The following is a 17,806-nucleotide window of genomic DNA, read 5'->3' as shown; positions in this document are numbered from 1 at the left end:
CTTATTTTATAGACCCCAAACAGATGACTGGCAAAGTTGACCCTTGTAGCATTTGAACTCAGAATGTAAAGACAGATGAAATGCTGCTAAGCACGGCAATGATTCTGCCAGCTTGTGACCTGATTTTAATACATACATTAAGGCAAACTATACTATGGAGTATAGTTACTAGTTAGATCTCATTCAGAAATTTAAAACGAGCTGTTTTACTCAGTAAGGTAAAGGATTTGTAGTGACACCATCTTGGAAATCTCCAGCATGCATGCGCAGGGTTGGAGTCTTCCGGGAGGCCTGCCAGGAGTTCCCTCATGCGCATGAGCAGAAAACTAGCAGCAGCAAAAGTCTCTCTGGTATTGCTCTCTAGGACGCTAGCAGCTGAACAAGACAGACGTGTCTCCAGCAGCTGTCTCGAGCTGCTACCTCGTGGCGCATCCCCACTATGCTTGAACGGGCAGGATTAACTTATTCCACTAGACTACTGCCAATAAGCTCCTAGGCTGCCGATTCACCCAGAGGAAGGAAATGTTTATACTGCGAATCCAGAAATAAATATTTATACTATTGAAGTTAATTGGAAGTCTTGACTCTTTCTTCGATTAATATTTAATGTAAAGGATGTGGGCTGCACCCATCAAGTGCGGGGATCTCACATCCTGTTACAGATTATTTACTTATATCATGCATACATACACACACATATACATACACACAGTTACTATCAAATGAAATGATTGTAATCTTCTACATCCATAGTTTTGTGAAATATACATATTAAATGGAGGCGCAATGGCCTAGTGGTTAGGGCAGTGGACTTGCAGTCGGAGGATCACGGTTTCAATTCTCAGACCAGGTGTTGTGTGTGTTTATTGAGCAAAAACACCCAAAAGCTCCACAAGGCTCTGGCAGGGGGTGGTGGTGCCCCCCTGTTGAACTCTTTCACCACAACTTTCTCTCACTCTCTCTTCCTGTTTCTTGAGTAATGCTGTGATGGACTGGTGTCCCGTCCAGCTGGAGGGAACACAGACACCACAGAAAGCGGGAAACCAGGCCCATGAGCCTGGCTAGGCTTGAAAAGGGCACATAAATAAAAATACATATTAAATGAGTTATATCAATAGTTATAATAACAGCAATGTTTTTTTTTTATTATATTAATGATAATAATTATTACCTCAATAGACTTGAGAAGTTCTTGAACATCAACATGTGCTGGGCTTGCTGTATCTGTTACTGTCACATTCAAGGAAAAAGTCCATAAAGAAACTACATCATTGCTATCTTTTGCAGATACTTTATAAACTCCACTGTCTGTAGCTAGGGCTGCTGGGATCTCGAATTCAAATTCCTTATCATTCTCAGTGAATTTAAACCGACCGGTGTTTTCAATTTCCTCATTATTTTTCTTCCAGGTAACTGAAATAAGTCAAAATAATTTAAGCTTAATTTGGATGGAATGTGCAATGCATTAAAGAACCTAATATATAAATCATACTCATTAAATGGATAGGAAGCCTTTACACCAGATGTTTGACTGTATAGATCTATTGTTAAGAGGGAAATTTTGATGATAGAAACTTAAATGTATGTTGCTGATTAAATCATGAACAGATGTTGATTCTTTTGTGTCTTACTATTATATTCTGTGATAATATACTTAATATATACCTTGGTATTAAGAAGGGCGTCCAACCTTAAAATATTTATAAATTTCATCCAAAGATTATTGTTATTTTTACTATATTTATCTTACATTATATCAGTACAGTTTGATGCAAACCCCAAAATCTGGTTCACCAGTCAGACCATTAGACCAGTGGCTGGCATAATGGAATAGGAGCTTTATTTGCATATTCAAAACATTTCCCATAAACAAATTTAAAAGACATATATGTATGTATGTATGTATGTATGTATGTATGTATGTAAATCCTTTAACTCACAAGGAGAGTTAAATGATTTAGTTAGAGACTTGTCATTGTCGAAGGATAAAGCTGAACTATTAGCATCTCGCCTACAAGAAAAGTGTCTGCTTAAGAAAGATGTTTGTATTACTCATTTCAGGAAGAGAAATAGGGATCTGACTTCATGCTTCTCTGTTGATGGACCACTTTGTTTCAGTAATAACACTGATGAGTTATTTCACTGTTTGTTCCAAGAGCATGTTCCAGCTGAATGGCGCTTATTCATTGATTCAGCTAAGCGAAGTCTCAAGGCAGTACTACTACTACACAACAGCAATAAGAAACCATCTATTCCAATAGGACATTCAGTGCACATGAAGGAGTGTTATGAAAATATGCAAGTACTCCTTAATGCCATAAAGTATATAAACTACAGCTGGAAAATATGTGGAGACTTGAAGTTGATTGGAATGTTGATGGGAATGCAATCTGGGTTCACGAAATATTGTTGCTTTTTATGGGACAGTCGTGCAACTAGCAAGCACTATGTGCAATCAGAATGATTGCAAAATCATATGAACTGGGAGTTTCTAGCGTCCACAGTAAGACACTTTTAAACCCAGAAAATGTTCTTCTTCCCCTTCTTCACATAAAGCTTGGCCTCATGAAGCAATTCGTGAAGACACTTGCCAGGGAAAGCTCAAAAGGTTTTGAATATGTAAAGGCTAAATTTCCAAAAATCACTGAGGCAAAACTGAAGGAGGGCATATTTATAGGTCTGCAGATAAAAGAACTCCTGAAGGACAACCACTTCCTCACAGCACTGGATGAGATTGAGCTTAAAGCCTAGGAATCCTTCAAATGGCTCTGTAAACAAGAGATCTCTAGAGTTTAGAAATGGAGTGAAATGTCTTCTAGACTCCTACGCTGCAATGGGTTGTCAGATGTCACTAAAAGTCCATTTCCTTGATTCACATCTGGGCTTTTTTGCAGAGAACCTTCGAGCAGTGTCTGATGAGCAAGGGGAATGCTTTCATCAAGATATTGTATCGATAGAACAACGATATCAAGGATTTTGGAATGCAGGAATGTTAGCTGACTACTGTTGGATGTTATACAGGGATGAACCTGAGACAAAACACCATAGAAAGTCCAAATACCAACGATTTTAAGTTGTTATGCATTTGAGTGTATTCTAACTTATTTGTACACAATAATTTTAATTTTGTACAATAAAAAGCCATGAAATTATCGTATCTTGTATTCAATATATTTTATAGAGACATGCTTTACGTATCCTATAAGTTAAAAGAGCAAGTATCATTAACATGAACATGTGACCTGATAGAGGAAATCAGATTTCAGATTCCTAATCAGCATCAAAAATTAACCCAGAAAAGTCAATCAGCAACTCTGATGATTAAAAAAAGGTTCATTTTGTTGACCAGTGTAATTATAAAAGTATTTGTTATCTCCTTTAATATCTTAACAGATTTTTATTTACTATATATTTTTTCCTGTTTACCAGACGGAAACTAATTACAAAAATTGTAAAGTGCTCACCTTTTACATTACTTTCTTCAAAACTGCAGCTGAACCTAGCGAGTGTCCCTTCTTCAATACTTAGAGATTGAGGAAATGTTACAAATGTAGGACCAACAACCTCATCGTCTGGAACTAAATAATAATAGAGAAAAATTAAAATTAATTATACATAAACATATGTATGTCATTATTCAGTTTTACTTCAAGTTTTCTTGCCAATAGAGAAAGAGCCAGATTCTAACCTAGACCCAATGCTCCTCAGTAGAATTTTGACATCACCAACGGGGTATTTTTGTTTGTTTGTATGTATGTATGTACATACATACATATATATGTCATTCAGTTTATTTCAAGATTTCTTGCTAATAGAGAAAGAGCCGGTTTCTAACCTAGATTCAAGGTTCTGTCATTCAACATCAACAACACGGTATTTTTGTATGTATGTAATGTATGTATGTATGTGTGTATATGTATGTATGTGCAGATTTGTATGCATTTTCATGCATATTGTTGCATATCTAGACATGCTCATATATATTTAAATGATAAACTTCTGGAAAGTTTTACAGATTTTTACAGTTCCAGTGATGGATTAGATCTGTAGTCATCGAGTTAGCTTTCTCCTTTCTGGTTTTGAGAAGCCTAACTTCTCAGGATTGGCATTTAGGCAGTATGTATGTATGTATGTATGTATGTATGCATGTGTGTATGTATATAAACATATATACATGTGTACATATATAAGTATATATACATACATATATATGTCATTCAGTTTATTTCAAGATTTCTTGCTAATAGAGAAAGAGCCGGTTTCTAACCTAGATTCAAGGTTCTGTCATTCAACATCAACAACACGGTATTTTTGTATGTATGTAATGTATGTATGTATGTATGTGTGTATATGTATGTATGTGCAGATTTGTATGCATTTTCATACATATTGTTGCATATCTAGACATGCTCATATATATTTAAATGATAAACTTCTGGAAAGTTTTACAGATTTTTACAGTTCCAGTGATGGATTAGATCTGTAGTCATCGAGTTAGCTTTCTCCTTTCTGGTTTTGAGAAGCCTAACTTCTCAGGATTGGCATTTAGGCAGTATGTATGTATGTATGTATGTATGTATGCATGTGTGTATGTATATAAACATATATACATGTGTACATATATAAGTATATATACATACATATATACATGTACATATATATATTTATATATATATATATATATATATATATACACACACACACACATCATCATGATCCTCATCGTCGTTGTTTAACGTCTACTTTCCATGCTGGCATGGGTTGGACGGTTTGACTGAGGGCTGGCAAGCCAGAAGGCTGCACTAGACTCCATATATATATATATATATATATATATATATACAACCCATGCTAGCATGGAAAATGAACGTTAAACGATGATGATGATGATGATATATATATGTAGGAGAAAACTTAATCCAAGTGAGTATTTCTAGTATCATGGAGTAACCCTTTTAATACCAACTCATTTGAAAACACCTCTGATTCTGCACTACAAACTTTATATAAATTAAATTCTCCCATCAAAACTTCAGGCAATTTTATGCTCCTTGCACCAACTTAAAATGGCTTCAAATTTTGGCACAAGGTTAGCAGCCTTGGAGGAAGGCATAAATCAATTACATCGAATCCAGTGTTCAAATGGTACTTCTTTTATCAGCCCTGGAAGGATGAAAGGCAAAGTTGACCTCTGTGTAATTTGAACTTAGAACAACACCAACTTAATAATGACAATGTCATTTTAGTAGTTCTTCAATGTTGGTGCTTTTACGTGTCACCGACATGGACGCCAGTCAGGCGGCGCTGGCATCTGCCATGTTCGGACGGTGCTTTATACATGTCACCAGCATGGGTATTTTAACTACAATTTCGATTTAATTTTTATTTTGATGTTGGTGATATTTTTATTAAATATGCAATCTAAAATAATTGTAGATTCTACCTACTAAAATGTTTTATGTTTAAAATTCACATCTAGATATTTTGAATTGTTTTTAAGTTCGCTTATACCATGATATATTATTATATAATATATTTTATAGTAATATATTATTCACTTCAATCTCAACCAAACTACAAGTGGGTGCTGCAAAGTTATTGGCTTTGGGTAAAAGAAAATGCAAGAGGGTCAGTTGATCATGATTTTATTTAACATATTCTCCTCTCAGATTCACATACTTATTCTAAAGGTCCTTCAGTTTTTCTAAGCCTTGTAAAAGAACTTAGAAGGTTGGGCCTCCAACTAGGCCTTTTGTGATACCCTTAAAACCAGGAACTTTTCACTTTTCAGCACCCTTTTGTATAATAAAAATGCAACTACAAAAATATAAGGTTATGTATTTACCAACAACTTTCAAAGTACAGCAACAGGATGTTCTACCAGCCTCGTTTGATGCTTCACAGGAATAGATACCAGCATCCTCAGGAAATACTTCAGCAATTATTAATTTATAGGTGTCATCGCTATTTTCATATGCAAATTCTTCAGAATTTTCAACCTTATTTTCACCATGTAACCAAGTGATGCTTGGTTTTGGCATTCCTAAATGAAAGTTTAAAGTTCATTAGTCTTGCATTACAACCATTAAAAAAATATATTTCACACTTAAAAAATAACTAAAGTGCAAAAACAAAAACAATATGCAATTACATGAAACATTATACAAATATTTCGTTTTGGGATTTGGTTTGCAAGATTCTTTATATGAGTTCACGTGTTGAAGCATATTCTGTTGTGTCTGGGTAGAGTCATTTTCTTTTTTTTACCTTATAATTTAACACACTGACCAGTAAAATTTCCACTTATTTCTTATTTTTATTTTCCTAAAATTTTCGTTGTGTCTTGCAACCTTTTCAATAGTTTTGACTATATATGTATGTGTGTCAAGACTATTGAAAAGGTTGCAAGATGCAACGAAAAGTTTAGGAAAATAAAAATAAGAAATAAGTGGAAATTTTACTGGTCAGTGTGTTAAATTATAAGGCACAAAAAGAAAATGACTCTCCCCAGACACAACAGAATTATACAAATAAGATCCTTCTAAAAATCAATTTAAATAACAAAGGTCAAAAAATGAATTCATATAAAGCTAAGAGTACAAATTAAACTATAATTAGTAATTATAGGATATTTTTATACTCAAATATTTTATTAGATATAATCGTAAAAATTGTTTTTATCTTTTATCTATCTCAGTCATTAGACTAAGGCCATGCTGTGGCAATTGCCTTGAAGAATTCTAGTCAAATGAATCTACCCCAGGGCTTATCTTTTTAAAGCCTTGTACTTATTCTACTAGTTTTCTGGGGTTTTATTTTTACCAAGCCACTAAGTTATAGAGATGCTGTCATCAACACTGGTTGTCAAGAAGCAGGTGCACAAACATAGACACAAAGGTACACATACACACACATATACATACACACACACACACACACACACACACTCACACACACACACATATATATATATATATATATATATTATATATATATATATATATATATAGCTTCCTTCAGTATTCATCTCTTAAATTCACTCACAAGGCTTTGGTTGGCCCAAGGTTATAGCAGAAGACACTTGCCCAAGATGCCATGCAGTGGGATTGAATCCAGAACCATGTCATTGAGAAGCAAACTTCTTACCACACAGCCACAGATATCTTCTCCAATACATTTGGTTGATATTTATAATTTGCTTTAATTTCATTCAGTAGATGAAAATATTCCAGGCTACTTTAATTTTATGATTTTAGACAAATTTTCAACAATATAGTCTGATATACCAAGAAAATACCTTACCAGATATTTCACAACTCAAAGAAACAGCATCTCCATCTTTCACCACAAGACCAGTTAGGGGTTTTGTAACACATGGTGGATTTCCTGTTTCAGTTATGACAGGTTTTTCAAGCACTTAAAAAAAGAAAAAAACCGAAATTTGTTTTATATTATTGTTTGCATCAACTTTTTGTTCATATATTCTTCATATACAGGGTCAGATTAAGACCCACCAAGGCCCTAAGTACTTAAAAGATTTTGGTGCCCCCATAAAAGATTATGTAATTCAAAATATAAACAATAACAAACCATAAAATAATTTTTTTATTTTTCAAAACAAAACAAAGCAGTAAGAGGGAAAATAATGTTTATTTTTGTCTACTTCCACTTTACTCTTTTACTTGTTTCAGTCATTTGACTGTGGCCAAGCTGGAGCACCGCCTTCAGTTGAGCAAATCGAGCCCAGGACTTATTCTTTGTAAGCCTGTTACTTATTCTATCGGTTGCTTTTGCTGAACCACTAAGTTACTGGTACGTAAACACACCAGCATCGGTTGCCAAGCGTTGTTGGGGGTGGGGGACAAACACAGACACACAAATATATACACACGCATACATACATATATACATATATATGACGGGCTTCTTTCAGTTTCCGCCTACCAAATCCACTCACAAGGCTTTGGTCAGCCCGAGGCTATAGTAGAAGACACTTGCCCAAGATGCCAGGTGGTACTTAATTTATCAACCCCGAAAGGATGAAAGACAAAGTCAACCTCAACAGAATTTGAACACACAACATAAAGACAGACGAAATACTGCTAAGCATTTCGCCCAGCGTACTAATATTTCTACCAGCATGCCTCCTTAATATACATATATATATATATATATATATATACGCACACACACAAATATATAAAAACACTACACTCATTTTTATATTAGGAGATTGTCAGATCATGCAAAAGGAGAACCTGATCTGAACCAAATTGTGAAAAAGGAGAATCAATGATCAGGGAAAATTACAAAAGACAGTGCTCTTCACCCAATGAATTTAACCAGGCAAGAGTGAAAAGGAACATGATGTACCTCTATGTATTTTCTTTTCCAGTAAATAGAGTATACATCTTACTTCCACAAAAGTGGACTTGGAGGAGGTCTGGCTGATGCACAGTAGTATGTGTACTCCGTCATCAGGGAAAGGGTATATTGAGGGTATATAAAGGCGGTGAGCTGGTAGAAAGGTTAGCACACCAGGTGAAATGCTTAGCAGTGTTTTGTCTGCCGCTACGTTCTGAGTTCAAATTCCGCCGAGGTTGACTTTGCCTTTCATCCTTTCGGGGTTGATTAAATAAGTACCAGCTACGTACTGGGGTCGATATAATCAACTTAATCCGTTTGTCTGTCCTTGTTTGTCCTCTCTGTGTTTAGCCCCTTGTGGGTAGAAAAGAAATAAGTATATTGAGGAGGCTCCTTGGTTTTTAAAACTGAGAATGAAGTGAAGAGATGATAGTGCTGGTACATCGAGTGCTTACCCAGCAGCTAGTGTCAAAGTGCGTAGGTTTCAAGACTGAGAATCACCACCTGTGTGTGTGCATGTGTGTATGTGTGTGTGTGTGTGTGTGTGTGTGTGTGTGTACACATGAAGAATGTTGTTTAAAATTGCTCACCTTTAACATGGACAGTTGCTGATGTACTTGATTCTCCTGCAGAATTAGTAGCTTTGCAAACATATATTCCTTTATCACTTGGAAGGAGTTCTGGAAGCTGTAGTGTGCACACACCATTTGAGTACGTTTGGGAAGCAACATTACTCTTAATAATCTATAAAAGTAAACATAACAATATTTTCATAAATATGAAATGAAACAAAATATGACATTTATTATTATTATTAGTAGTAATATTAATGTCTGCCTTCCATGCTGGCAAGGGTTGAATGGTTGGGCTCAGGGCTGGCAAGCCAGAAGGCTGCACCAGGCTCCAGTCTGATCTGGCAAGGTTTCTACAGATGGATGCCCTTCCTAACGCCAACCACTCTGAGAGTGTAGTGGGTACTTTTTTTACATACCACTGGCATGAGGGCCAGTCAGGCAGTACTGGCATTGACCACACTTGGATAGTGAATATTATCACACTAATATTCTAAATTATAACTCAAGCACAATATGGATAAATTATATTTTACCCTATCGTTTATTGACCACACAATATCAGGTTCTTCACTTGATTCAACAGTGCACTTTAAGGTAAGTTTGTCACCTTCATTCAGAGCCTGCGACTGAAGTGGCTTGGTGAATTTTGGTAGATCAATTTCGTCTGAAATGGAAACAAGACTCATTATACTTATATCATTTTTGTAATCAATTTTTAAGCAAATTTTTAAGCATTTTTCATACACACAAAAAAATATTAGCAGTGTGATTTTAAATATTTTTAGATTAATTTCCTTAAATGTTATAATTCACATTAGATATGAATAAATTTATTTTTAATTAAATTTATAAATACTCATAAAGAGAAATTAAAATTTTGTAAATAATATCTGAATCACTGTAAAGCTTCATATTTCATTAAAAAGTATACAACTATCACCAATAAAAAAATTCCTAAATTAAATGTGTGTATTATATTATACTTATAATAAATTAATAGATACATGGGAGTTTATTTTGTTTTTAATTTCTTTTTCCATTTAACACCACAATAAAAAAAGGGTAGGTTATTGGAACACAAAAGATGATAAAAAAGATGCAGTATGAAGCAAAATGTATATTAATATTAATATGGTATGCATCATATATATATGTATATTATAAATAAATATATATATATATATATATATATACAATATATATATGTATGTATGTATAAACATATAAATATATATGTATGTGTATATATGCATATATGTATCTGTATATATACAGATATATATATATGCATATAAATATATATATATCTATATATATATGTGCATACATATATACTTATTTACATATGTGTGTGTGTGTATGTATATTTATATATGTATACACACACACACATATGTACATACATTCATACACATATTTATATGTACACACATATATATGTGTGTATGTAAGTATGAAATAACAAAACAGAAGTCCATTTTCTCATTTTAAAGTAGCTGTGTAAATAAATTTCATATCTTTTTGCTACATTTTGGAGTTAAAACACCACATTTGTTTCTTGTTAGTAAATATCCTTGATATATAAAACAATTCACTTCTAGTCAAGATATATATATTTCAAAAAATAATTTTGAATTTCAGGAATGTTCTAAAATATATACAAAAAAAAAAAGCACGCCAATTCCCAAATTTAATGTTAATTAAAGCAAGTTACCAAGTTAGATTTCAATTTAGAATTCAAACGCAAACAATCATAAGGAAAAAATAGAACAAATCTGAATATTAAAATTAGTCTTGGAAAACACAAAATCTAAAATTTCAAAAATATTCTAAAAAATATCAGAAATATATTCCATAAGATATGAATATATGAATATTCAAATAAAGTAAAAAAAGATTCATAAATTGCCTCTAGATATTTTTTTTTGTTATGATAACTATATTGTTACTTAAAATTCAATTATAGATGTAAGTTATTGTTATCACTTATTATACTTTCAATTGGTGAATACTTGTTTGTTGATGAAATGAAAACAAATTTATAATAAAATTTAAAATACAGAAGGTTTATCAAGATGATTGAATTTATGAAAAAAGTGAATAGAAACTGAAAATAAAATGTAATAAATTAGCTCAAAATGGTAGAGCAGTATTATATATGAGGATAGAAAAATATTGAAATGTAATGAATCTAAGAATTTTATCAATCTGACATTTGTTGCCTCTAGCCTATGCATACTAACATTGTAATTTATATTAAAAATATCTAATTTTGAGTTTTCTTTTATATAGCAAAGCAAATTCCTAGACTATTACAGTTAAACTTATCCTCACGTGTTTATGCATTGTATCCTTACATGCAGTAATGTTTTGTGTGAATATGAAAATGGAAAAGAGTAAAGAATATACAATGCTTCCAAAATGGGGAAATAAATAAAATAATTACAAAATGAAGAATATTAAAACATTCTTGTCAATGAAAAGCACCCCAAGGTCAGTCATAATTAAAAAAAATTTATGGGAAAAGGGAAGTTCTTTGGGTTGGTAAAACTTTGCACACAGTGTTATATAATATATAGGAAAGGTAGAATGGGGGGAAACACAAGGTAAAAATTAAGAATATATAAATAATATATGCTTCAAGGGATAAATATTGCACAACAAAAAAATCTTCTATCATTTGAAAAATCTTTCATTCCAAGTAGAGCAGAACTGACACTTCTGTGGCTCATGCTGCCATACATGCATATTGCATATTCACCTACCAGGTGCTATTGTCCTCAGGTGGAAGTTGAAATAGGTTGCTCTCATCATAGCTTTGTGTGGTATTGAAGTAGCCAAGTATATGGCACTACTTTAAATGATCAAACCCATTATACAGTTCGCTCCAATTTCAGCCAAATGTAGCTAAGCAAACTTTGAAAGGTTCTTTTTTTTTGTTTTCAAATTAACTTGGGGAAAAAGCCACATTTTATTGATTTGTTTCTGCTTCTTAAATATTCTGGAGACTTAAGATAACTAGCAGAAAATATTCCTTAAAATAAAATTCATTTTGTTTCTTTTTTCCATAGGAATGTGTTCGATTATTATATGTGAATACATGAAACTTTCAAATTAAAATTAATCAAAGAAACCGCTTATATATAAAAAAAAATTTTCATTATGTTCAATATGCACTTTTGCATACATTTATATATAAAAAAAAGCAACTTTTAAAATTCAAATTATAATTATCAGATATGTCTACATTAAAAACAAACAAGAATGTGTGTGTTAAGTTTCATAGTTTGACACTTACACTTTTTCTCTTAAATACTAAAATTCATTCTTCAGCAAAATGAATTTGTGTTATTTAATTTAGTTGTGGTTTCTTAAAATGTGGACAATATTAGGTTTTGAGATTTTTGCATTGTTTTATTCAGATATGAAAGCAAAAAATTTTTAATATAACATTTTATATATATATATAATATATATATATATATATATATATATATATATATATACTATATATATGTGTGTGTGTATATGAAAGTAACTACATGCATATGCATATATATATATATGTATATATATATAAATATATACACACATTTCCCTTTGATATGATTAAATATTGTAAGTTTTTGGATAATTTTCGGTTTTAAAAGTTGGCATTTTTTTATTGCTGGCGAAGGACTGTGGCTGCGCAGTAGATTTTGAAAAAGTTAGGATGTATAAATTCGGGACAAATAGTTTGATCGCTCCATGTGTAAACGTTTAACCCTAGGTGGTCCTGCTGAAGAAGATTGCACCTAGTGAGTTCCTTTACTTGCTAAACTAAAATCAGAAACCAATTGGTCCAGGAAACTAGATGGTAAAATGATTTTATTTTTCATTTCGTTCCTGTCGAATTTTATCCCTAATTTTTGTGGTTATAGAACCTAGCTGTTCTTTCTAGCGTGTTGAATTCCTATAAGTGGATTTCTCTTGTGTTTAAATATACATTATATTGTATATATATATATATATATATATATATATATATATAGGTGCTGTGAACTATTGAGCTTACAATGCTCAAAACTCCTGCTATCTGCTCTCTAAACTGGTAACTCATCTCGGAGAGCTCTAAGTCTTAGTAACACCTGATGCAGGGTAGATCTGACTTTTGTTGCAGACAACCTCTAGTGCTTGTTACATGATAAAATGTAGTCAGTTGCTGCTGTAAAATGATTGTTGATAAGAAAGGTATCCAACCATAAAAAATATTCATCCCACCACTAAGGGGAAAAAAATGATGTACATAGCAGCAAAGTTTTGCCAGTTTTCTCTGTTACATGGTGTGCCAGAAGATGAAACACATGGACTTATGTTGTGAAACCCATTCAGTGTATGTCAGCATGAAGTAGTGGACATCAAAATTGTGATGATGTAAAAAGATGGTGATATATTCATTTGAAGCTGATCCCTCTATTGTTACTCTGAGTTTCCCCTGTTTATGAAATTGTTCAGGAGACAAATGACTTAAGCAACATGTATTTTTTTGCATCAAAATGCATATACTACAATTATATATATATACACACACAGAGTATTGTGTCAAGGTATTATGTGGTCAGTGGTTTGCTGCCAATAGATAAATGAAAGGACTTTGATATATTGCTTTTCCTCAGGGCTCATAAAGCTGTTAAGACATCCTGGTATATATATATTTAGTTGTTCTGCCACATGAAGTTTCTTCACTTATACTAGTCAAATTTATGATAAATTTAAATAAAGAAATTCCTTAAAGAATGATCAACTCACTTTTCATACAATATAGCATATTTTTGACATGAAAGGAAAACCTTTGTTTTTCTTGTAGTTTCAGCACAGAGCTGCGGCCATGCTGATGCACCACCGTTAACTATTAAAGAGATGTATTTTATGGAAATCTTTCAATTTGTTAATGAATTACGCTAATTATTTTCTGTTTCTGGGATCAGAGTATACCTGAACAATATTAGAATATATACTTAAACTTGGACAGTAGCAAAATTTTCTACACAACTAATATAGAGAAAAAATTTTCAGTTAAAGCACATCAAAATCTCTACATCAAATAATAATTCCAAGCACTAGACTAATTTCACATATTCTTGATTAATATCATATTTATTTCAGTTGAAAAAATATTTTTGGACTGAAAACTAATTGTATATATATGTATATATATTTAGCTGGTGTTGCATAACTACGAGTATCATGATAAACATGATATATTCTGTTCAATTCAAGAGTAAATTATTTAGAATTGGAAATTTTTAAAACTATTTCAAATTGAGTTAAAATATTTTGATTTATAGATGGTATGAAATGAATAAGTCTAATGAAATAACATATACAAAATACTGTCTTCTGGAGAAAAAAAAAACATTGTAGGAAGCATAAAAAACATCAAAAACAGTACACTTAAACTAAAAAAAATTCCAGAAGAAAAACTATATTCTGATTCCTTATAAACAATTATAGTTTCTTGCAAAAAAATATGAGCTGATAAATATGTCTTTTCACTTCTGATTATCTTAAAAGTTAATAATTTCAGTGACTAAGATCATCTAGTGTGAAAAAGATATTCACATATTAAATTCTACGTACCAAACACTTTTAAAAATCTACCAAGTATGAGATCAATTGAATAGCTAATTCAAGCAAGCAAATAATTTTTCTAGATGATTCCATTCATGCAATGTACAGTTATTAGTTTTTTTAAGTTCTATTCTACATGAAAAAGATGCAAATACTATACAGCTTGCAACAAATTACGATAAATAGAATAAGTGACAGTTGAAATATAATTGTTTTTCCTTTCTTCATTTCTTATTCACCCCCACCCATCAGCTGTGTTTCATAAAGGCAATTAACAAAAAGAGAATTGATGGATATTTATCATTTACCACACACATAAACACATATACTAAATATTAAATGTGCTATCTAGAAATATGAACACACATATGTATTTTGCAATAAACATTGTTTATGAACTGAATTAGCCTTATAAAATTCAATTGATAGTGTATGAAATTAGAAGTATATATCTTGGACTACAATTTGGAAATACAGCACTAACAACATTAAAATATAACAGTCTTATGATAATAATAATAATAATAATAATAATAATAATAATAATAATAATAATAATAATAAAAATACATCAGATGGAAAACTTCGAAAAGTTTATTGAATAATCTGTTAAATAAAACCTATCTATTGGAACTTTTTTTTTAATATAACACATTATGCCACCAAATTATTATGTATATAAGTAGCATACAACTCTAACTCGATGTCATATGACTTCCTCCTCACTTTCTTTACTAAAATAAAGATTTCCTTCTATGTACCTTTTGTATATGTACTTTATGAACTACTAAAAGTAGCACTATAGCAAAATTCATTTTAATTTAATTACAATGATTTAAAGAATTGTATGCAAAAGTATTCTTCAATTCTTGCAGATAAATATCTGTAAAATTAAGTAGAAAAACTCAAACTACTTTTTAACCTTCAGATTAAGAAGGATTTGTTAAAACAAAATAATTATAGATTATTGAAATTAGTTTTTTTTATACATAATTTTATTCAACTATTTGAAATATTAAAAAAATAAGATATAAAATCATCTATTCTGTGACAGTATTATTCTCTTTCATAGTAGCATAATAACTTGGATTAACTTTCTTAATGAACTTAATATTTTTTATTTTGTCCTTGCATTTTGTTTGAAAGGTTTTATTGTTTTTACTTAATTTAGAACATGATAATTTTGTATTAAAATAATCATATAATATTAACTTAATTTTCTTATTGAGAAATATTCAATTTATTTAATTAAGTAGATGATGATTGGTTATGTTATTTCTCCAAACTTAACTCATTACTGTGATGAAGCACATAAAAATAATTGTGAACCATAAATAATAAACAAAGCAAATGACTGACGGTGATTAAGAACAATTCTAAGTGAAAAATTAAGTTCTATGAATAATTTATGAAAAAGTTTATTTACGAAACAAAATACAATTGTTGAAATTTAAGCAAATTTTAATAGCACAGGTCAATTCAGTATCTTTCAGAATATTAATTAAATTAATACATAAAATTGATCTAACTGATCAACAGAATCTTTTCTTAGTATTCTTATTAAGTTCTTCAGTTTTTAACTGAGATATTTAAATTATTTTTTTTTAATATTCATTGCAGATAAATTTCAAGGCTGAAGGAAAGTTTACTAGGAAGGAGTATAGGGAAAAAAAAATGAAGGTTAATGAATTACACTTAAATTTCTTCCTTCAAATAAATCAACCGAAAGAAGAAAACTTTAGTCAGTTCTCTATTCATTTCTCTATATTTTTTTTCTTAGTTTTTCAGCCGTACAAACTAGAAGGCAAATTGTTATTAGAATTCACAAACTGCTTTTAGTTTATTTTTCCTTACAAGATAAAGAAATCAGAATTTTTTCGTGCTAAAGATGAACATATAAATAAAAAATGCATATAAGAAATTTAATAGATTTACTCCATTAAATCTAATCATTGAAATAATTAGATATTAGATTCAATGTGTTGTTATATATGCATGAAGTAAGTTTTAATGTAAACTTAGTGAATTCAGGTAAAATAAAATACTTAAAAACAAGATCTTTCTTGTTTTTCCATTTACCTTCTAGAAAGTGCACAGCCTCAGAATTGCTAAATTAATTTGCAAAATATTTTATTTTCATTTTTTTTTATTTGTTATTTTAGAATATATAAATAGAATTCTTTTCCTTAACTACTAGTGTTGCCTGTACCATGCCAGACACCATTATTAGTAGCAGTATTACCACCTTTATTTTTCACACTTTTTATATACTACTTCAGATATCTCAGTAGAAAACTTGAGATATTTTTATTGGGACAATGATAATGCTATTCAACCATTAATTACATTTAACAGTTTTACTTCTGATAAATTCAGTATTTATGTGTGTGTGTGTTTGTGTGTGTGCATATATGATTTGTATTAGGGTTACCTTCATTTTTAATAAATACTAAAGGTTTGGCAAATACAAAAGAGATCTTTAAAAGGATTGTCTTTTCTCCTTTTTGTTTTTTTGTTAAAAAAAAAGTCAGTATTAATATTAATAAATATTGTCAGAAAATATAGTCTAGTAGAGTTAGGCCAATTGAACCAACATCAAGTTGGAAAACTTAAATAATTAATTGTATTTTAAAATGACTTTTTGTTTTAAGATTTTTTGTATTTTGCATCATATATATATATATAAGAACATTTTTAGATTAAATCTCCATTAAACATACTTTTGTGTGTTGTCCTGCTGGATGAAGATGAAGATTGAACAGTTGTAGTTGTTCTGATTGTTCCATCCTCACTAGTAGAAGTAGTAGTGCGTGAGGAATGTCTGCTGCTACTTTCCTCGTTGTCAAGAGAATTAAGCATATCATCAAGATTTTTGGTACGTCTTGCAACACGGGTAATTCTGCTCTGTTTCTGCTTAGACAAATCTAAGCCAATTGGTTTTTGCTTTATATCACCTATGCGATCTATAAAAAGAAAATAGTTTTGCAGTATTAGTAATCAATAGAATTTTTTTAAATTTACATATAGTTAATCATTGTAAATAGCCCCCAATAGATCAGGTTGAGCATATTTTACAAACGAAGCAAAATGTCTGGTAGTTGATTGCAAACTCAACAAGCTCTCTTTTACTCTTTTACTTGTTTCAGTCATTTGACTGTGGCCATGCTGGAGCACTGCCTTTAATCGAGCAAATCGACCCCAGGACTTATTTTTTGTAAGCCTAGTACTTATTCTATCGGTGTCTTTTGCCGAACCGC

General features: G+C 31.1%; 1 protein-coding gene across 1 annotated transcript in view; it reads right to left on the bottom strand.

Annotated features, from left to right (window-relative positions):
• The window catches only part of LOC115213975 (twitchin), a 280,495-nt gene that overhangs the window by 1,903 nt on the left and 260,786 nt on the right, over nucleotides 1-17,806 (bottom strand). The window contains exons 93-99 of the mRNA XM_036504380.1: nucleotides 17,270-17,512; nucleotides 9,473-9,603; nucleotides 8,955-9,108; nucleotides 7,303-7,416; nucleotides 5,846-6,043; nucleotides 3,465-3,578; nucleotides 1,172-1,413 (exon numbers count right to left, since the gene is read on the bottom strand). Coding sequence (XP_036360273.1) covers nucleotides 1,172-1,413; nucleotides 3,465-3,578; nucleotides 5,846-6,043; nucleotides 7,303-7,416; nucleotides 8,955-9,108; nucleotides 9,473-9,603; nucleotides 17,270-17,512 — 1,196 coding nt within the window. The remainder of the gene's footprint in view (nucleotides 1-1,171; nucleotides 1,414-3,464; nucleotides 3,579-5,845; nucleotides 6,044-7,302; nucleotides 7,417-8,954; nucleotides 9,109-9,472; nucleotides 9,604-17,269; nucleotides 17,513-17,806) is intronic.

This window comes from Octopus sinensis, linkage group LG7, assembly GCF_006345805.1.
Source record: "Octopus sinensis linkage group LG7, ASM634580v1, whole genome shotgun sequence".
NCBI classification, from domain to species: Eukaryota; Metazoa; Mollusca; class Cephalopoda; order Octopoda; family Octopodidae; genus Octopus; species Octopus sinensis.
Note: the sequence above shows the minus strand (reverse complement) of the source record. Positions and strands in the feature narration are given on the sequence as shown.